This window comes from Chelon labrosus, assembly GCF_963514085.1.
Source record: "Chelon labrosus genome assembly, chromosome: 10".
NCBI classification, from domain to species: Eukaryota; Metazoa; Chordata; class Actinopteri; order Mugiliformes; family Mugilidae; genus Chelon; species Chelon labrosus.
This window is the reverse complement of record NC_140360.1, coordinates 17,302,448-17,325,032: the sequence shown is the minus strand read 5'-3', so window position 1 is coordinate 17,325,032 and position 22,585 is coordinate 17,302,448. Positions and strand designations below refer to the sequence as shown.

The 22,585-nt window shown below is 39.7% G+C and overlaps 1 protein-coding gene across 1 annotated transcript; it reads right to left on the bottom strand.

Moving 5' to 3' along the window:
- Nucleotides 1–949: 949 nt before the first annotated feature.
- Nucleotides 950–22,546, bottom strand: LOC311494204 (death-inducer obliterator 1; the record flags this gene model as incomplete). The annotated part of the gene is made up of 13 exons (XM_084553129.1): nucleotides 22,470–22,546; nucleotides 20,998–21,079; nucleotides 19,760–20,867; nucleotides 19,387–19,639; nucleotides 18,841–19,146; nucleotides 18,549–18,729; nucleotides 3,255–3,786; nucleotides 2,712–2,871; nucleotides 2,455–2,571; nucleotides 2,232–2,339; nucleotides 1,941–2,091; nucleotides 1,210–1,813; nucleotides 950–1,109 (listed from the first exon to the last, which is right to left on the bottom strand). Exons 2-13 carry the CDS (start codon nucleotides 21,056–21,058, stop codon nucleotides 950–952), a joined length of 3,741 nt encoding a protein of 1,246 aa, XP_084409255.1. The 5' UTR covers nucleotides 21,059–21,079; nucleotides 22,470–22,546.
- Nucleotides 22,547–22,585: the final 39 nt, after the last annotated feature.

The following is a 22,585-nucleotide window of genomic DNA, read 5'->3' as shown; positions in this document are numbered from 1 at the left end:
TTAGTGTGACTGTATTTTGCGCTATACGAAATACAACTGAACAATATGTCGAGACTTCCTCCTACTGTACATAAGTACATCCAAAATATAATGGAAATAGCGCTAATAAAGGTTTGGTATCGAGGTCCTGCCTCCTGCTGGACCCAAATTTGAGCACACAGTTCTTGAGCTTTGCCTTGAACGGATGAAGGCTATTCTCTTTATTAAATGATTTGAAATTAGACAACAAACAGTTACTAATATGTATAGTAAATGCTAATCATCTACCAAGCTAACCACATATTAACTACTTTTTCCCTATATGTTGGTGGTGCTCTTAGTTAAACAAATTAACTTAAAAGGTGAAAAGTAATATTTTAAGGGAAATACTGCCGCCTACTTGTAACTTGTTACTGTTAAAAACGTGTGACACGTTAGTCAAAGCATTTTCTCACCTGGTCCTACAAAAGGTTGTAGTATGGAGGGGATTGATTCCTTTGCACTGAGTGGGACAAGGTATACATCCTTGATGGAATGGCTGTTATTGGCGACCACACCAAAACGACCTCTGCTGCTGAAATAGGAAAACAGGGAGACATAGGCCACCTCTTCTTCCTCTGTTGCAGGGTGAAACCGGATCACACACAACTCCTAATAAGCAGAATAAAAGACACATAAAAATAAACATTTTACAAGATACAGATATATGGACAAACATGGAAATATGGATAAAAGATATGATATATTTCTTTTATATGATATATTGCTTGCCTTTGTAACAGAGGTCTTTAGTTTTGCAACGTAGTCCCACACTGTTTGAGGCATTATTCGACCTCCGATTTGTATGGTATCAGGTAGATCCTACACAACACAGAAAAATCAGGATAAAAGATTTTAATTCATTTGTAATAAGACAACAACAGACCTTTTTGTTGCAGCCCAATGAACCAAAGTTATTAATTTCGCATTACTATACCGCTTTAAGATTTTCTGCAGATCCTGAAACCAGATATCCCTTAGTGACAAACTTGGCTACTGTGAGCATGTTCACAAAGCCTTTCCACAGTATGTCTTGTTTAGCCAGGAACTGAGCTGTCTCGCCATCAGCTGAGGATTCAGAAATCAAGGCCCTGAAACGGAAATCACAGAAGCACAATACCAATCATATCCACGCACAAACAAAATAAATAAATAATGGACTTTTAAATAATTCCACATTTTTTTAAATACCTTGAGGATGTACCATAAAGCCTGGGATCTGAGGTGGAAGATGGCTTCATTAAGATAGATTTTGGTAATGTTTTTGCTGTTGGTTTTAGGGAGTGTGAGGCTGTGGTCTCTTTAACAGGGGCGTAAGGAGCTGCTTGTTTGTGGGTCGTGTTAATGTAACCGGAGGTGCTACTTGATGAAGCTGCGGACCTGCTTGCTGCAGTGCGGGGATCACGCCTTGTGATTGTTACAGTAGAGACAGCTGGAATTACAACTGGTGTATATGCTCTCTTTCGTGCAGTAGCTTTAGAAGTGTCTGGAGTTGGGGACGCAGGGGACTCAGTGATGGGGGAAGCAGGAGACTCTAAAGTAGGAGATGCAGGAGAATCCTTTATAGGGGAAGCAGGAGATTCTACTATAGTCAATGCAGGAGCGTCAATAAAAAGGCAGGATGAAGTCTCCAGGGAAGATGTTGGAGAATCCATGTCAGGGGAGTCAGGTGGCGCCCGCAGAGGGGAGTCATCTCCTGCAGACTTCTTCCAAGATTGTTCACGCTTCTCTCTTGATACAGCTACCTTGGGTTTTTTCTTTGCAGGTTCCTCCTCTTCCACAGCAAGCATTTGGCCTTTAGGAAGGAATGACAAAACTACTTTGAACAACTAAATATAACAACAGCTGATCACTGGACATTAATGTCAACTGGGAAATATGCATTTATTGCATCTATTGGGCAAACATTTTTTTTAATTCACCTGTGCATATCTTGCATTTCAGGTCAAAGAGGTGAGTTTTATGCTCTGATGTTGTGTCTTTAAGCATGCAGGACATTATATCTGGCATGGCACTGCCTTGGCTTGGTTGACTTGACTTGGTCTTGGGAGCAGGAGGAGGAAGCTTCCGTTCCTGGGAAACAACATATACCAACACAAACAACAATACTTAATATAGATATCACAGCATCTATCTTTCACAAAAGATGCCTTTAAGGAGCAGAGGAGACAGTTTAATGACAATGAAAATTTACAAATGAGATAGGTACACACCGTGCTTTCAGGTTTTCTACCCAGTCTAGCAGGATTCAAACTGGGTAAGTCAACTTTCACTGCTTCAGGCTTCTGAAAACTTGTTACTTTAGCAGCTCCATCCTTAACCTAGATACAAAGAAGCAATCAAAGATAATCAGTTCTGACAAAACTGCCACTCGACTCTTAACACACAGAGGCATAAATTCTGATTTTATTGTATTTTACACCTACAACCATTTACCTCAGTTGTTTCTTTCACACTTGGCTCAGGGGTCTTAGTAGCCTGCATATCCTTCTGGCTCATCCTGACCAGTCTGAAGGGAGTGATATCTCCATGTACAACTCGGTACAACAAACCCTAGGGGGAAAAATAAACAGGACTGGGATTAATTTGCTAAAAATATAAATTACCTAATGCACAACCTCATCTGGAATATCACATTTAAATACGAACAAAAATCATACAATTGAAATGTGCTGTAACAGCTTTCAACAAACCTTGTTTCTTGGGTCTTTGAGGTTGAACATTATAGTCCTGTACTTGTTCATGTATTTGCTGTCTGTATTGCGAAAAATGTCGAACATTTCCATCTCAATGCTTGCGACAAGCTTTGCAGCCTCACTTTCTGTCATCTCCAAATCCTCACATTCACACACCCTTAACAAAGGAAAGGGAAGTTAGTTAACAAATTTGTTGCGTATCAATGCTCTGTCAGATTAAGATGCAATGTTTATTTTATTTTTTATTTGCCAGTGGAACGGCTATAAATTCCGAGTGCAAAAAAAAGTTTTAAGTTGGAGGTTGCTAATTCCAAAATGTGATAACTTTAAGAAAATTAAACTGAAATGAGGATGGGAAAGAAAATGAGTGGTGGTGAATTTATGGTGCATCTTTCTGCCCAGAGTATATTATTATATGCTGATAATTCTATTCACTTTAATAGATGTCTCTTACAATTTTGCTCCTAGAAACATTACTATACCTATATGTGTATCTTTAAAAATTGGCTTGCACACTGAAGCCTGAGAAGAAATTCTCACCTTTTGAACAGGATGCCAGTGAGGGAGCGCTGGATGCTCTGTCTGACCTGGTTATTGGGCTGAGAAGGTCTGGAAGAGGGCGCACTGGGTGCAGGTGACACAGGAAGATTTCGTGTTTCGTTCGGCAGCGTGGGGGCTGAAGGAGGCTTCTGGCATGATGCCGAGGCTGACGCCTGGCTGGATGGAGACTGAGATCCAGACTGCTTCTTTGGTATGACGTAGGTGGTCTTACTGACCATGAGGGCCCCGGTCTCATGATGTCTGAGAGATGAGGTGGTTGGAAATGTGTCTGCAGACAGGCTAGATTTTGCAGCAGCGGGTGGTAATGAGGGATCTGATTGTGCAGATTTCTGCTTTGAGACACCCCCATTTACTGGCTCCTTCACTTTTTCTTGAGTGCAGCTTTGTGGTGGAGCTGCCTCAGCTGCAGGCTGGGGAAGGACAGTTGAATCTGTTGATGGGTCCTCTTGACATTGGTTTGAAGGTGATACAGTCTCACTTTCAGCCTCTACATTTATGCTGTCCTTTTTAGCTGTTAGGAAAAAAAAAGAACATCAATGCATATTCGTTAATGTGATGGGAAAGGACTATCTGTTAAATGTGACATGACACACCACATGTGCACATTAGTGGCATCCAAAGAAATAAATCAAAAATGCCTTTCTGATCAAATCTGTAAAATAAATAAATAAATAAAATAAAATGGCTTTCCCAGTCAGGCAACCCAATACTGGTGGTGCCTTTCAATTTTGTACTGAATAATTCAGAGACCACCTCGCTTCTCTTAGTTAGTAAACTTTACAGAACTACTTTATTTTATTTTATTTCAGTGTTAAAATAATTCACAGCTGGATTAAATACCAATACTAAATGCTACCAAGTGATGTACTTTGAAGATGCAATGTGTATTAGAAGACATGTTTGTTTGCCAAGAACCAATATGAACATTAGCACAGGTCGTTCATTTAAATACATCCTGATTATAACTCAAATTAATTTCTGTGGTGTGTTTTATGTTGAATAAAAACTGAGAAGAAGTAATTGTAATATCTGAGAAACTGATTGGGATGCTCTAATAACTAACTGCACACAAACACTGAAGACTTCACATCAGTATTGGCATATTTGTCCATTTGTGCTACCATTGTAGCATTTAAGATTATTTTATTAATAAAACTGCTACCTTAAATAGGAATCTCTAAATCTGTAAAGCACAAAACATTTGGTTATGGATTGATGACTTTGTAATGATGCTGGATGTGGAAGGACAGATAAACACTTGTTTCGACAGTGAATATCTGCAGTGTGTTATAAAATATTACAGTCCTACATGTGGAATCCACCAACACATCTGGAGTGATAACAGACATGTGTAGTTTAGGATCCCACCTAGCAGCTGTCCCATTGTCTCTTACAGTGAATTCAGTTTAAAACTTTTAACAGCTCTCTGGTTGGATCTAACATCCAACTTGCTTCTATTATTATTCTGTATTGTGCTGGCCTTTTAATGCAATTGCTCCTACTGTGCAAAAATATCCTATTTTGTTGAATGAGAGTTGTCTATTTTGTTGTTCTGTACTATTGCTGCCTTTTATTGTTTTACCTTACAGCCATTAAGAATTTTATGAATGATGTGGGAAAGGCCAATATGTTTGATCTTGATAATTCAAGTCCACTCAGTTCATTCACCCACACAGCTAAATAGTGCTTCTGAACAACTGAACTATAGTAGCAGTTTGTCATTTCTATTTGTATGAGTAACATCACACATACAGCCACCTGTCAAACACTGTGGTGTGTGTAACTGTCTGTTCCATAGAATATAGAAAATACGCATGGTGTAAGGAGGAAGAATTGGCTACACAACATATTGGTTCCCCGTGACCATCATTACAACACAAGCTCCTCTGTGTGAAATCCAAACGAAATAACCACGATCTGTACAAACATTTAATGAAGTAAAATGGTTTGCTGGGCAGCAAAAAGGTTTTCTGCCATACATCACTAGACCCAGCACAGACCTGAAACTGGCATTTCGTGAATATAGAGTTTGTATATTAAATTATAGACAAGGAAGATGGTGATTGATATATATATATATACACATTATGAATTATGGATTGCAACTTTAGCATAGAAATGAAATGTCTGTATTTATACATGTATATCTTTGAATGTAAATTTATATTCGTCACCTTGCTGAGCAAAGTTTTAAGTGACTGTATCGTACCACTGAGGACAGAGTTAATATGAATTTTTTTTTAAATCTCAAGTAAAATGTAATGACAAATCCACAGGTTATTAATAATACCCAATAAAAGGATATTGTATTTAACGTGAAGAAAATATGCAAATGTTTTATATACATATTTGTGGCCAGGTGTCTACATCTTCAGTGTCACACTGAGTTTAGATTTTTGTTAAAACACCCAGGAGCAGATGTATAAATGATGCATATGCACAATAACCGAGTACACACATTTCCCACTCATAAGACGGTATTCATAAAATTGTAATGGGAAATGCAGATGGTCACACTTCGTGTGTACTTCAGTCCAGCTGTACAAATGCTTTTCTACAGTCTTTTCTACAGAAGAGATTAAATATAAGAAATTTAATCTACACAGCAGATTCGTAAAATCTCAAAGCTGTGTTTGTAAACTGAATTTAAAACAACATAAGAGTCATTATTTTGTTTTCATCTCATCCTAATCTGTATAACTTTATAAATAATGATGAAAAGTGATGGATTACAGAAGCATACGACATATGATAAATGGTGCAGGACCTATAGATCATCACAGCTTTTAATGACAGCCAGTCTTTCCTTGCCGTTGTTGTCATTGACAGGTCTGACGAGATATGACATCAATATGTAAACAAACAAGTAAAGGTGGTTATTTGCGGTGTACTGTGGGAGTGGACATGTGTGCACCCATCTACAATGACTGAAATATAGAAAACAGGACCAGGCATACACCCAGCTTTATAACCTAGCATATACTTTGTGTGCACACAGTTTTGTGTATCTTAACAGCTTTGTGGATATGGTCCCTTGTGGTACTATGCAGCATAAGATAACACATTAGTACTGTAAGTATAATAAATTGTTTCTTTGGTTACACATAGCACAACTGTGTCTATATTGATCAACGCCAAATGCAAAGAAATACTAAGCAACCTCAAGACCACAGGGCAGTGGACTAGTAGCCAATGCCATAAATTGTCACGTGTTTGAGGATTTATGACAGTTATATGACAGTCTGTCTCTGAGGAAGCCTGTGTACTGAAGAGGACCAATCCTTGCTGGATGGGGGGACTTCACTTACTTTGATGAAACCATATCATCTGAATTTGACCCATGGTAACTATGAATGAGCAACAGGTAACAGCAGTTCGGGCGTCAAGATAATGTGTGTGAAATGTTACTAATAACGAACAGGCATGTCTGAAAGCAAGTATGGAAACACACACAAACACAGGGAGAACAAGCAAACATGATGTAAACAGTGAGAGAACCAAACTATGAGCTACAGCTATTAGATATGTATGAGCACAGAGGTGTGAGTTTATGAGACGCAGCAATTTTACTGAACCTTTGGGAGATGCAGTGTAACCTCACATCAGTTACACAGAAGGAACATATATTATATTGGGTTAAAAGTGGTCTGTACTTTTTACTTTTGTCAACGTAGAGATCACTTCTGTGTACCAGGAAACCACACCGAGGCAGTGTCAGTGTCAAGCAGTAACTACATTACAAGAACTAATTATGTGCAGTATGATGTATTCAAAAATAAACAGACTTCCAGCACAATAATTTTGAACATGGGAAGAAAGCGAATGATCCAGATTTAGAGCATCATCTGGAGACATTTCTCTTTTTTGCTTTAAGCTGCCGATAAACAGAAAGTATTCATTACTTTCAGCACCCATCTTCTACGAACGATGAATCTATATGGGTTTGTGTGACTGTGTGCTTATGAGTCAAAGACAAGGTTTGTTTTCACAGGTCGTAAGGAGATCCAGCAAAAACCTCAAACTTGAATTTCATGAATATAGATGATCTGTATATTTAATTATGGTCAGGAATATGGAGGAAAAAGTAAAAAGAAAAATTATGGATTGCCGCTTTAGCATGTAAACATCTACATATATATATATATATATATATATATATATAAATACAATGATAAATTCGATACAACCGCGGTACCAGTGAGCAAAGGTAGTTAAAGAGAAGATATCACATTAAAATGTGCACTGGGACAAAAACAATGGTCTCAGTAAGTATGGTTTTAAGGTATGATGCACTACTTGTTTGACTGCTCATAATACACATTGGCATAAAACTACTGCACACAATTAAAGAGATACGGAATCTATGCTATAAATAAATATTTAGAAAAACACAACAAATACATTTATGCTATTTATTCTCCTTTTGATCATTTCCGTCACTTCTACTCTCCCACAGTCACCATAACAAAGTGATCTTTGTTAGAGCCCATCAGTCCTGGGATGTTGTTTAAAGAGAATTGCAAGTCACCATCTCACGTTCATCATCTTGAGCTTCAGGATGTTTAAGAAGACTCAACTGAAAGTCTACATGTACTTCCACATCCTACTATCATGTCTTTCTCTGTTACTAACCTCACTAAATACATTTCCAGATCATTGTTCTTTACTACACATTCCTATGTATCCCTTTAGAGCCGTTTTCGGGGTTTGCATATTTCCAATTATCTAATTAGTTTTTCAATCTACAATGAGATCAGAAAAAAACTCCATCCACACTGTATACCTAGGCCCAGCTAATCACAGAACTTTAAGCACAACGAAAAACTCACAATCTGAATTGATGAATACTAACCAATACCTGTTTCACATGTTCTCTAGATTACAAGACAACTAAAAATAAAACATATATATGTGTTCAGCTTTCTGTTTCTGAGTGACTGAGCCATCACATTATGTAAACAAGTGTAAAAAATTAATAAAATATATGTCCAACGTTTGTCAGGAGGGTTTCCTTTTTAAAGCTGCACTACGATCAGTGACATTTTATTCAGCAGTGATGCAACTGTCAGATTTGATGGGTAATCCAGCCTCAAATCAACCTCTTGAACTTGTAGCAGGCTACTAGACAGTGTCTCAAGTTGTAGACAGATTTCTTTCCCTATAGACCCTGGTCACCAGACATGACAGTCAACAGAAAATCGCACGAAGCTGGTATCAATGACACACAAAGAAACACAACTATCAAAACTAGACTATAGCAAAAACATTTCACAACTGACAGTGGAGGTAAGTTTTCATTGTATGTCTCGTGTTATAGTGTTCTGTGAATATGGGTACACATTCCTGACTGTACATAAAGATGGACAAACCCTCCGTGATGTGATCCATAGGTTTCTTGAGGAGATGTTTTGAAGCTCAATCTGTGTGGCAACAACTGTTGCCATCTTGGCAGTACCTGACAACCAGCTTCCTGGCTGTTGATGGACAGCTACTAAGCTGTGGGCACCCAACTGTCACTCACAGCGCCACAGAACTTTAAGCCTTGATAAAACTGCATGTAAACATGCTTACTTCTGGTGTAGAGCAGGTCAGTTTAGCACGCGAGATCAAGGGCATTGACTTACTTTTGGAGCAAGCCTCAAGTGGCCACTTGAGGAACTGCAATATTTGGCAATATGTTGGCTTCAGGTTTCAGCCCCAGAGGTTGCTACTTGGGGCAGAAGTTATGTCACTGTTTTATGAACTGTTAACACTGTTTCTGCTGGAGTGACTTTTTTTCTATGTTGGTAGTGCTGTTTTATACAATTACACACATGTATGTACACATCAGCCACATTAAAACCACCAAATGGTTAAGTGAATAACGTTGAAGGTCTCGATATGGTGTAATGCTCCTCTGGGAAACTTGGTTCCTGGAATTTGTGCAGATGTTACTTTGATACATACCACCACTTGAGCATTGTTGCAGAATAAGCATCAATTCCTTGCATTCGGATGCCATTTGTTGCCCAAAGAAGCGGAAACGTGATACATCTGCCCAGGTCACCTTCTTCCATTGTGTCTTTGTCCAGTTCCAATGGTCAGCTGCAGCTACACAGCCCCACACAAAACAAACTTTAATGCACTATGCGTTCTTGTGGATCGGACAACATGTGCCAGCCTTCCTTCTTTACATCTGTCACGGAGCCTTGGTTGTCCATTTGCCAGTTCACCACTTTTCCTTCCTTGGACCACTTTTGATAGGTACTGACCACTGCAGACCAGGAACACCCTTGCAGTTTTGCAGATGCTCTAATCCAGTCGTCTATGCATCACAATTTGACCCCTCGTCAAACTTGCTCGATTCTTTCCACTTCAAATTTTCCATCAACTGTACTTAATGCCCAATATATCGCACCCACTAACAGGTACCACGCTAATGATAATGTTATTCACTTGCCCAATGATTATTATCAGGTGGTCATAATGTTATAGCTGATCAGTGTATATATGTTTATTAAGCTAAATTTGGAAAATGTCGTAGAAAATGTTTTTAAAACACAGCTGGATATGCAGTAACAACGTATTACTTTGTGACACATTAAGAGAACAAACTGGTAGTTCATTTATAAAACCAGGAGAGAAGAAAGCTATGATACCACAGAAGAAATCAAGGCAGGACAATGTGGCAATGCATTTAGGCTACTCTTTACTCTGGGAATTAGTCATGAGCCACAATAAACTGTATAATGTGGCATGTGATTTTCATGGGATTTTAGCTCAATGACAATAAACAGTAAGGCTTTTGTGTATGTCAAGCGTATACTTATATATTAGGCTCAATAGTTTTGAGAAACTGGAAGATTTTGTTGCCTATTTAATCACAAATTAAATTTGTATTTTATGTATTCTACATTCATTCATTCATTCATCTTCTGTAATCGCTTATTCCTGTTAGGGGTCGCGGGGTCTGCTGGAGCCTATCCCAGCTGTCATCGGGCGAGAGGCGGGGTACACCCTGGACAAGTCGCCAGTCTATCGCAGGGCTAACACAGAGAGACAGACAACCATTCACACTCACCTACGGCCAATTTAGAATCACCAGTTAACCTAACCAGCATGTCTTTGGATGGTGGGAGGAAGCCAGAGTACCCGGAGAGAACCCACGCAGACACAGGGAGAACATGCAAACTCCACACAGAAAGGCCCAGTCATGGATTCAAACCTGGGACCTTCTTGCTGTGAGACATCAGTGCTAACCACCTCGCCTGTAGAAGTATTTTTTTTCTATTAAGATTTAGAGATTTGATTTTAATTGTTTATATCTTATTATTGAAACCTTCAATTCAGAGGTTAAGTATGAGTAATATTTAATAATTAATATTTTAGGTTAACCAATATATGCTATGTATATTTTAGATATAGTCCATCTAGTATCACTGTTAGGAAGATAAACAAGGAGAAGATTGTGCGACTGTCTCTTTGGTTGCACATTTCTTTTTTGACCAGTAGGGGGTGCTTGTGTTGCACAATTAAATGTTTCAGGCCCTGATGTGCTGAAATACACTGTTGAAGATTACAAATGCATGTGACGGATAAACAGCAATTACACGATTTAAGATGCAGCACTGAGCTAAAATCAAGATCCAAAAGAAATCTGAAAACTGGTTTTAAAGTCTGACATTACTGGAAACACCTCTCTTTTAAAATGTGTGTCTTCCTCAGAAATTTCTTAAATCACCACTCCAACACTTCTCAAAATTAAATTCTTAGATGCGTGCACTGAATTATAATATAGCAAATAAATGATTGTACCATAATGAGATGTTACTCCTGCGAACACACATCAAGAGAAGCCACATGCCTATGCCATGCAAGCTACACCACACTGTGATCACACTGCACTCAAGCTTGGGACTAAAGGTACACTGTAGGAAGGAACGCAATCCACTGTATGAAACATTTAAATCAAGGATTACTTCACTACAAAGTAAATGTGCTCAATTTTCTATTGATGTGTTGTGAGAAAAAGTGTATGGGTGCATTTTGTTCCAGTGAACCCTGACAGGACTTTGCTCCAAAAACTATTTTGGCATCATGTGAGCAGATTAGTCATGTGCAAGTTGTGAATACAGAAAAGCCAGCATTGTGCTAAGTGTGTGGCAAGTCATCAGTATTGTGAAACTGTGATCATGGTATTAGAAGACAGAAACAGCTATTAGATAGGGCTTTGTGACCAACTGAGAATCGGTTTGTTTCTCATTCTCATTTGTTTCTCATTGACGCAGCAGCTGTGTAGAATCAATCACCTCGTACTGAACCGTTGCACTTCGACCACAACATGCTCCAGTCCAGCAGGTGGCTAAACCTGGCCTTTGCCAACACGTCACCAAGTTTTGCATACGCTTTGCTTTTCCAAGTAGATCATTCCAGCTTCTCCTGAAATCCAGCAGATATTCTTGATGACACGAGCAGTTGAGTTTCTTCAGATGAGCAGGCAGTAGGTAGCAGGCAGTAGGTAGCAGGCATTCACGACACCAGCGTAGTCATGTTTCCCGTTTGGATCCAACAGACAAGTGGTTCTTGCTGGGAAATAGTATTTTAGGTTTCTAACAAATCTATATTTGTCAAAACTAATTCGAAAACAGAAACCAAACCGTTTCACTGTTGGTCAAAAAGCCCTAAGTGAAAGCTTCTCTCAGACCCTGCCTAATGGCTTTACATAATATATTTGCCAACAAAAAAAAAATAATTATAATAATAACACTGATGGAATGATATATTGCATTATGTGCGAGGGCTCCTGCGTCCAGGGAAGGTATCAGAGTGGAAAGATAGGATAAAGACTGTAGACTTTGTTCCTGACTACGTGTGAAAACACATTTCAAGTCACTGCCTCATGTGATTCGTACATGTGCAAATGTAATAGTTCACAGCACATTAAGTCTAAAAGTCTAAAAAAGCATGCAACACAGTCTCAGTCTGTGGACAATGTCACAGGAGAACTGGAGGAACCACAAATAACCTCACAAAAAACATACATGTATTACAAAAGTAGATAATGAGCTAGGTACATGTGTAAGTAGTATACTCTATTGGCAACCTGAGTGTCACATATCCAGTTCAGCCTGTTACTCAGTACCCGGGTGTCTGTCACCCTACAGCAGCCGACTTGCACATGTTTAGAATGGGAAGAATCAGTGCAATTCAGTATAGACCCTACAGACTGTAGCAACAGGCACATTGTATAGATTTGTACAATGGCGTCTGTGCAGCTCACACCAGGTATTGTAGAGACACTATAGTCACAGTCCAACAAGGCCTTTCTGTTTCATTGTATGTTTGTGTTTTGCAGCGCAGAAAAAGATTTAAACTAAAGTCAGAGGAGGAGGAAGAAAGATGAAAAAACAAAAGGCAGAAGAAAATGGGCCTTGGTTCAAATAGTCAAGATTTGTTTAACAAAAATGTTAAAAATTAAGGCGCCACCTTTAACAAATTATCAGCTGAGCAGACAGTTTGACTTTTACCGATAGTTGTGGAACAGGATTTTGTTTGCATTGGTATTTTGTTTGCAGTTTGAAGGGAAGTATAATGTCAATTTTAGGAAGCAATAAGAAATATGTTGTAAATGTATCTATGAGTAAAACTCAACTCTTATGGGCACCCTTTTGGTCTACGGTTAATGTCCCGGGTGACCTTATGGAAATCTACAAATATGAGTAATATGTAATCACCAGTGTGTAAAACTTCATCTGTTACCTCTACACGTAGTATGCAGGATTACCAACCAAAAAATACTTATTTTTACTTTTGTTTCCCTTTAACTTAATGGCATATTCAATCGATTCCACGTGCATATGTATGCCTTTTTCCATGTTTTCAGAAAGGTGCACCAATCTATAGAGAAAGGCCAAAATTAACTGACTCAAGTTTTCACTAAAATGACAGCTGAAGAGGGAAATCTTTCGAAGCATCTTAAATTTCCTTCAGTCCTGGTGAAGGTAAAACAACCTAATGACAGAAACTGTACGATGTACATGAATCCATTTTCAGACTGAACAGTGAGGTTTACAGCTTCACTTTACCGGTGCATTTTTATAAAATATTCTATGACAATTAGATTACAAGTCTTTTACAGCTGTATTGTAATCCATCACCATTTTAAAGTGGATGATTAAGATACAAAATTATATCCGTCTACGTCCCGATCAATTTGTTTAAATAAATGTAAAGACGAGATCACTACCCGATCATCCACTCATGAAGCCTTTGCTGAATTTGACGTGTAGTCTGTTCTCCTTTCAATACAATAATGACAAAAATTCAATCTTAAATACAACTGGGAAATTAAGGGTTATATTAGAGAAGCGGGGGATTAAATTAATTTCCTGAACCAGCTTTGTGATATGAGGTTAACCTTTTGCGTAAGGTGCAAAAATCATGTTAAATTTTCTGGAAATTAGATGCTTGTAATGTGGACTGAGCTACAAATTTATCTGTACATAGAAACTGGTGACAAATCAAAAGAAAATACATCATTGTCTCAAGTGTGCCACCAGAGCAGCTTCAACGCTCCTTGATTCAGATTCTACAAGTGTCTAAAACTCGAAGGGAGGGATGGACGAGTAGTCGTGCAAAAAACACTCTCTCATTTGATGTGTTGATGTCAGTGGAGAGCACCATCGCTCACATACTGCAGGTGTTCAACTAGATAAAGATCTGTAACTATGAAGGCCACAGCATATGATTTGTATCACTTTCATACTGATTGACCCTGTGCACCCCATAGAAAGAGGCACCGCCTTCCTGGAAAAGACCATTCCCTTGCGGATAAAAATTACCTATTAGGCAAACTTTAGATTGATTTACAGTGACCCTTTTCTCTAACGGGACCACTGGATCCAAAACATGCCCACAAAATGCCCCCTGAAGCATAAGAGCCACCAGACCGGTCCACTGCAGGGGACACGCATGCAGACCAGTATCATTCTCTTGGTGTACGCCAGGCAATTGTTGAGAATATGGTGAAAGAGGACTCATCAAACCAAATCCTTCTTTTCCACATCATTTCAGCGTCGATAAACCTCAAATATGCTTTCATCTTTGTAATTAGGTGCTTTTTCATTGCAGCGCTGCTATACTTTCTGTCTCTTAAGTACTTGTTAACGAACTGTACTTGCTCACACAATCTGATCACACTTCACATTTACACTCAAGTTACTGGAAGATCAGTTGGTCATTAAACGTGTGCTGTTCACCATGTTTTCTGACCCTAGTGACTGCCGTCTTTCCCATAGATCAAAACTGTAATGTCACTTCTGTCAAAGTTCCTAATTGAATAGTGATGAGTCATTTTTGTGACTCAAACTCCTGCCATCCATCCACCAACAATGAACCATCTTTCAAAGTCCCTCAGAGGTTTTCTTATTTCCATCTGGATACCAAATCAGAATCAAATGGGCCTGCTAAGTATTTTTGGACATGGATGTTAACAGTTTAACTGTACATACAATGCATCTGTATGGACACACTCCTTTATTTTGTTAACCGATGGATGGATGGACTGACGGAAAATAAACATTTTATCATAAGTGGGAACTACAGTTATCTTCTCAACTGCTTAATGTCCAGCAGCACAATTTGCATGGTGAGTCACAAAACTAAAGTTGACTAGGAGGGATTTGATGTGCAGCAACAGCCCCTCATCTTATCAAAGCTCCTAATTAGACATGCAGGAGTAAAGGTCACAAATCTCCTGAGTTCCATAATGTCAGTTGTTGCAGAGATGAATTTTTGCGGCAATGTGATGCCTCAGGCCGCACTCAGCTGCTGTGGTCACGACTGCCCCGAGGAAAAACTGGTGTGAAGATGCTGTCTCAGCCTGCATCATTTCCTGACCTCAACCCCATTTACAAACTGTGTGACGCCCTTCAGCACAACAGCTGGAGATGTGACCAGCGCCTGGAGCCAGCAGCTCACTCAGGACCTTCTCTGGAAATGTGCCAGCACCTCATAGCTGCACATTCAGAGGAGCTTCATGAGGTGTCTAGCAGAGGTGCCTGCAACCAGTATCCACCCAGTGTTTTCATGGACAACTACAGCAAACATTTTGAAGAAAGCTCACTTATCGGTTTTATTTTTTGTTCCTCACGTTTGATATTTTGATCCTGTGAAGCACAGTCCGTCCCGATCACTCTTTCAAACTCCAAGAAAATTCTCTACGTTGGCAAGGTTGATCCACCCAAAGGCTTTGTTGTGTTTGTCATACATCTTCTTATGCACCAAGACTTTCATCTTCAAAATTTCTAGCAACATGAGGTGTGTGAAAGAGGTGAACTGTATCACATCATTGCGGAAAAAACTGCAGCTTTCATTCAGACCATTTACTGGTTGGCAAGTTCTAGTAAATTTGGATCAAAATTATGAGGGGTGTGAATTATGTAAAACGATAGTTAAAATACATGCAGTTTTTTTAACACCACAAACTAGATAGAATATGCTTAAACTGTATTGGTGTAGCAGCAGAAATATTTGAGATGTGTGATTTTTCAAAATGATTAATCAAAGCGTGTGATTTATCTGTGGCTAACACCCTATATATAGTTCCCTTTACAGTTCCTCTCCTAACAGTAAAGCTTGGCTTTAGGTTATTTTAACAGCTTTGCTAAACAGTTTTATGTGGTTTTGTTTTAAGTATGTTATTTGTAATGGCAGACGTCTGTGGGCTGCATGTTACTGACATCCGGGCTATTTGATTTGGTAAACAAATTTTGTAACTACATTCTGATCATCTGTGTGTAAAAATGGACATCATCATAAAATGCAGACTTGCTGTCTTCTTGCCACGGGCCATATAGTTGATTTTACTAAATCGCAGATAAGGAGACGAAGATCCAAAGTTGTTATGAAGGTTGGGGACAAAAAAAAAAAAAAGATGCCGACCTCAAGTCAGTCTTCAGTGGAAGCAGAAATGATTATAAATCAGAGTGGTTTGCTGTTGTTTGTGTATTTCTATGAACATATGAGGAATGTGGAAGCATATGCGTGTGTGTGTGTGTGAGCAAAAGTATGTGGGGATTTAGAACCGTTGTATTCATACCATTATCCTGGACTAAATGCAACAGGGTTATCTAGCACTATAACCACACTCAAAAAAATACGTAAACCTTTAATCTTGGATTTGTGTGCATGTTTGTGAATATGTATTTTTAATATGCAGCAGGGTGAAGTCTTGTCCAAGAGGCTCAGAGGAATGGAGTATTATACCGATTGTGACCAGCAGAAGCTTGGATCTTCTTCATGGAAACAGGACAACTAATCTCTTCTTCAATGTCCAGTGAACTCCAGATGGACCCTCATTCTAACATCTGTATTGATGAATCCTCCAGTCTCCCTCTGCATCTCTGCAGCACCAAGAAGTCAACTCTTCCGCCTCCTCCATATCCGCTGCCCATTCCTATTAACTCAGGATCCTTCCCAGCCTAATACAGGTGTGTCTGTGTAATGAGTGCCCAAGAGTGTGTGTTAGTGTGCGAAGTGTCGATGGATAAGGCACTTGAGGCTGCAGCAATAACGATGTAAAAATATATTTTCTTTGAGAGCCCTGAAAGTTGTTGAAGATTACATACGAAGAAGAGTAGTTGTCAAATGCTGTATGCATGTGTAATGAAGTGCATTTTATGGACTATGTGCAAAAATAAGAGATAAGCGCAAATTACTTTCCCAACAACGGGAAAGTAACTACACAAATCAGCAAGATGCTGCCTGTTGGAGGCGTCGGACAGCTGTCGGAACAAGAAATGCATCCAGATGGAGTGATGCTTGAACATCTGAAAAATGAGCAGCCTGAGCGACAAAACATGGGACACTAATAAGCAGGCTTCACATAGCCTGTGTTTCAGTGGCACCAGGGAGCTTTGTGGGTTTGATAGTTTGATGTGTTGGAGACTCAAGGCCAGTGAGGAAGGCATACTAAGTATTGTGGCAATTACACTGTTAGACCAGGAGAAGAGCAGCCACAGCAGAGCTACAGAATGCTTAAAAATGTCAACAACAAAAAAAAGAAAAAAAGACACTTACTACTTTATAACAGCTGGAAAAGATGACTTTGTACTGCCGTCATTGTTTAGATAAATCTATTTTTCCTTATTAAATTGTAAATAACAAATATATTTAGTTTGCTGTGCTTGATTTTAAGTTGAGGAACAACTAAGCATCACAAAATTGTTTCATATAATGGATCCTAAAATATTTATGTATTTGTATAATAAAATATAGTGGTTAAATGTAGTGTGTTTATATAAATGGAGGACCAAATCTTCCATAATAAAAAACTAATGAAAAAAGAAATAAGGGTGAAGTAAGAAGTGACTGAATAACTAAGTTTATATGTCATTAAATGGATTAAACATAACAGACAATATATGGGAAAGTAAAGAATGAGGGGAATTAATACGAAAGTAAATAATAAATATATTGTAATATTATATAAGTCATTTATTTATTTCCTCAGTTTCGATTATGACACTGTTGGTCCTCCCTCACTATGTTTGCAAAAAGCTTGTCTCTATATCCATTAATGACTATATGTCCTGCAACTGATTATTAGTGCATGAAGAAACAAAACTTAAAAGATGTTGTATGGTTTTTCAAAATGATAAGCACCTCTCATGATGAGTCTGAGCAGCACATTATGAAACACGTGCATTTCATGATAGAAAAGCAGAAAATGAAACCATAAAACGCTTCCAAGAATTAGTAGTTCTTCAAAGGCCAAAAGCGTAGGTCACTGTGCAAGTATGTTTGGTGAACGAGAGATCACTGCCGACAAAACATTGCTTCCACCTTGTGTTCATTATTCATTGACTGGCATATGTGATTTTCTGTGAGAACGTGTATGGATACCGAACGCAGCGAAGCATCCTGCCTAGCCAGAACTACGCAGCAAACACACTTTGTGTGTTTCTCTTTTAGGATTTCTTCAGTTTTGAGATTGGTTTAAAGGAGTGTGATTTGTTGTTACTGGAATCCTAACTTGATATGATTGTTTCAGCAAAGTATTCTGGACATTTAGAATCAACAGAGGAGCTATAAAAGTGAACATACTTACCCACTGCTGACCCCTGCTACTTGTCATCCCAGAGAGAACATGTATATGAGAGAATGTGAGTGTGTGCTTGTGTATGACTGCGTTACGTAGTGTAATGATTCAAAGGGGGAGGCAAAGCCAGAAGAGGCACTTTGTGCATGGTGTGCAAACTGCTTGAATGTGTTTGAGTATTGAATGGTACATACACGTTGTGCAAATTTTAGATGATGGTATGGAAGTGGTCTGCGCTTCTGTGAGACTGGGGCCGCAGGCTATATGAGATGCAGCCGCCTCCTGCTCTCCACCATCCTCAATCCTCTCCTCTTCTTCACCTTCCTCCTCCACTTTTCCTGCCAACCTCTTAGACGTACGACCTGACCTCTGAGTCTGGGACAGATTTATGGGTACAGGTAAAAATAATGGTAAAGACCCAATAAAAACATGTATTTACCTACACACCTCAACTGTGATCTCGGTCTTCATGTTTAATTTGCTTACCTTTGCAGTGGGTGTGGCTGTGGCAGCCTTTCTCTGAGTACGTCCTCTTGGCTTGGGCACCTTAGGGACAGAGAGTGTCTTCATTGTGACGGCAGCGTGCTGAAGGATGCAGTCAGTGCCACAATAAACTGAATCTGGCAGCGCTTGTTTGGAGCAGCCAGGCCCAATGCACAGGGGAAGAGTGCTGCCCGTCGCCATCTCTGCTTCGGGTTTAGTTTCTGGCTTTGTCAAAGGAGCCTGCTCATCCCTCTCCTCCTTCTTCTTCTTCTTCTCCTTCTCCTCCTCCTCCTCTTCCACTACAGTATACTGAAAGCAGATTCTCATCTTAAACCCAGAGGACAGATTTCCTTCATGCAAAGTAGCCAGTGACTAATAATGCAAGTATTACAGTAGTGATACAATACAACATATTTACGGTCAGGCAGGAATGAGAGAAAAATACTAACTAAAAAATAACTACAGAGGAAAACAAATTGGAAAGCTATTATTAATTTGCTTTGACTAAGGGTAATGAGCCATCTTTAAAAATCCAAATAAAGTTCAAACCTTGGGGGCTTCCTGCTCCTCTTGCCCCACCCTTTCTTCACAAGGAGAATTTAGTGTTAAGCATTCAGGAAAGTCAAGCTCAGGATCTGGCTGTGGGTGGACCTCAGACTCTAGTTGGCTCTGTTTCTTTGTGGTGCAAGGGGGGCAGATATACTCTTGGCCTTTCCTCCCTATGTCACGGCCCTGTGTTGCACTGATACCAACACAGTCACCATGGAACCACCCCCGGCATCTGTCACAGCAGATCATGTACCTATGAGAAGTGAGCAAACAGCAGTAATAAGGAAGAGAAACTGACACAAAGTTGAGGTATGCAAACCCTCGAAACAGCAACCCAGCCCAAGAGACCTCGCTACCAGAAATGAGTATGTACCTCTTATTGGGTTTCTGTCTGCAGATACAGTGCAGAGCATTGGAGTCATATCCCTCAGAGTCTGATATGCGTGAACAGTCTCCGATATTCTTAGCATCATCTTTCTCCTCCTCTGGTGCATCATCAAACTGGGAAGGGGTTTCATTAGTAATGTGGTCAGAATCACTGTCTAGAATTAAACAGAAGGAGCTTGATTGCTGAGGAGGACTCAAAGCAACATCCATGTGAACAGGTGATTTTTCTATTTCAGGAATGCTGCCTAATTCTTTTTCTTCTTCTTGTACATGCTGCTGCTCGGATGGATTAACGAGCATCCCTTCCTCAACGTCTTCATCTACTGCAGGGCTTGACTGAAGGTCCTCCACTCTTCCCCTCCCTCTGCCTCGAGCTTTACTCTTTCCCCTACCTCTTCCTCGGCCTCTCCCCCTTCCTCTGGCCTTTCCTCTGCCACCTTTCCCCCCTCGAGCTGCTCTGCCACTAGAAGCCAGCTGCTCCTTGATCTGTAAGAGAGTCATGTCATCACTGTCTTCTTCTTGACTAGAGATCAAAATCACATCATTTACATCCCCTTCTGCCACACTGTCAAGAGCAGCTGGCTGTGTAATCTCCATGGCATCTATATCATAAGATTCCTCAGTTTCTTCCACAACCGGTGGATTAGGAGCGTCGGTGATATCAGTAGTTGGCAGTGCATCCGACATTGTCATTGACAGACCGTCCTCCCCGCCAAGCAGTGAGAAGGCAGTGTGGAACGCAGACCCAAAATCCTGCCATGAGCTGGGATCAAGGTTCCCTCCTGCAGAAGCCTCTGTGGCTGGCTTGCCGCTGTCTGAGACAGGCGAAGATGGGGCAGACCACTGGAGGTCATCTAAAACACTCCGAGCAGAACGAGAAGCTCTCTGTGTGGTGCGTGTCTCGGCCATGGTCTGGTTGGTTCTACGACTTCTGCCTCTTCGAACAAGCGGGGGACTGTGGCTTAGCTCTCCAACTTCTTCCATGAACTCCCTTCTGGCAATGGTGGTCCGTCTGAACCCCCAGGACTTTCTAACCTCTGACAATGTCGGCCTAACACTGGACTCCCCCTCTTCTGACAGGCCTTGCTGTTCCTCTGTGGAAAGACAGAAACAAACAGAATTAACACACACACACAAAAAAAAAAAAAAAAAAAAAAAAAAAAAAAAAATTAAATATTTCTTTATTTCAAGAGTTCATTTAGGTAACTCACAGACCAGGTGTACCTGAATTGTGTTCTTCAACCGTGACATTATTATTTTCTATTGAGTCCATAATGGGATCCATAGATAACAAAACTGTCCAAACCTAGAAGATAATATAGATAATAGTAAGTGTACAGCATAAAGGACGATTTCACTAATGGACAAGTTGAATTAAGTTTAAACACAGAACAACAGATAATTCTTCAACATGCACTCACTTGCCAGTTCACGGGCGAAAACAAATGTATTCTAACATAACAGTCCTGCACTAAATTTCTCTTATATCTATGATAATGTTCAGTTTATGTTGAAAAAGCATCAGAAAGGTGGTAATTCAACAGTATGATCATTTTTGGAGGATGTAGTTTTTGGTGTTAAAAGTGTTTCTGTTATTTAGCCGAGCCCTCCGACTAAAAGGGGTTTGTCAAAATAATAGAAACATTTGTTGGTACAGTATAATAATATACAACACCAATAGTACTACAAATCACAGCCTAATTCTGGAGGCTTTGGTTTGTAGTACTATTGGTGTTAAAAACCCAAAAACCTATAATAACATTTATGGAGAGAGGACTTAAGGCAGTGCATAGATTCAACAACAAATACATCCTTTAAATCATTTTAAAATATTAATAGGGCGCAAGTCAATGCATTGGTCATAAAATCCACCAATTTAACACTCTTACTGATAGTGACATTTTCATTTTTGGGACCTTTACATTTATTTTACAGCTGCTAATTATGTAGTATTTTAGTAAGACTCCCATCACTTATGTTCAGCTGCAGATAATTAAAATGTGAGAGCGTCATGGCTAGCTGTCCACATGTTTAGAGTCTTACTGAAGGGTTTTAACATTTAACTCAACCAATGTGGACATTTAATGACATTATATTGTTGGGGGATGCTAAGAGAAATACGTTAATGTTAATCATCTAATCAATTGTCCGACTGATTAGATGATTTGCCAGCGACCTACTTGAGTTATTGTTTCATAACGTTAGTCAGCTGTGACTGTGTTAAAGCCTACAGATTTCACAGTTGCTCAAATTCAAAAACTGGCCTGGTGCAGATGGGTTATTTATGCAAACACTCCTCAACAGCAGCAGAAGCAGGGCAGTCCACAATGTCCCTGACGATACTAAATTTAACCCACGCACGTTAGCAAAACAGAACCGAAACATTAGGCCGTGCAAATGTATCTACCAGAACCTAGTCGTCTGTAAAACCGCAGAAACGAAACGTCCTAGCTCTACAACACTGAGTTATATCGTAAAGACGGGAGAGGAGTCCTGTTTCTGATGGCGACCGACATTGTTCGCTGCTGCTAATTTAGCTAACTGCTAACGTTAGCCGATACTCTACCTGGTATTAAATGCAGTACACCACGAAGCTAACTGTCTCAAACGACAAAGACACCTGGAATTATATTCTGCACACACATACACAGGCATGGATGGCATACCCTCTATGTACGTTGCAATTCAGCACTTACGTTTAGATTCGCTGAGCTACCTAGCTAGCACAGCCTGCCATTTTCTTTACCTTGCTGACACGTAATCTCGCGAGAAGTCACCCCAAGCGGAAAGCACCGTGTTCTTTCCATTGACT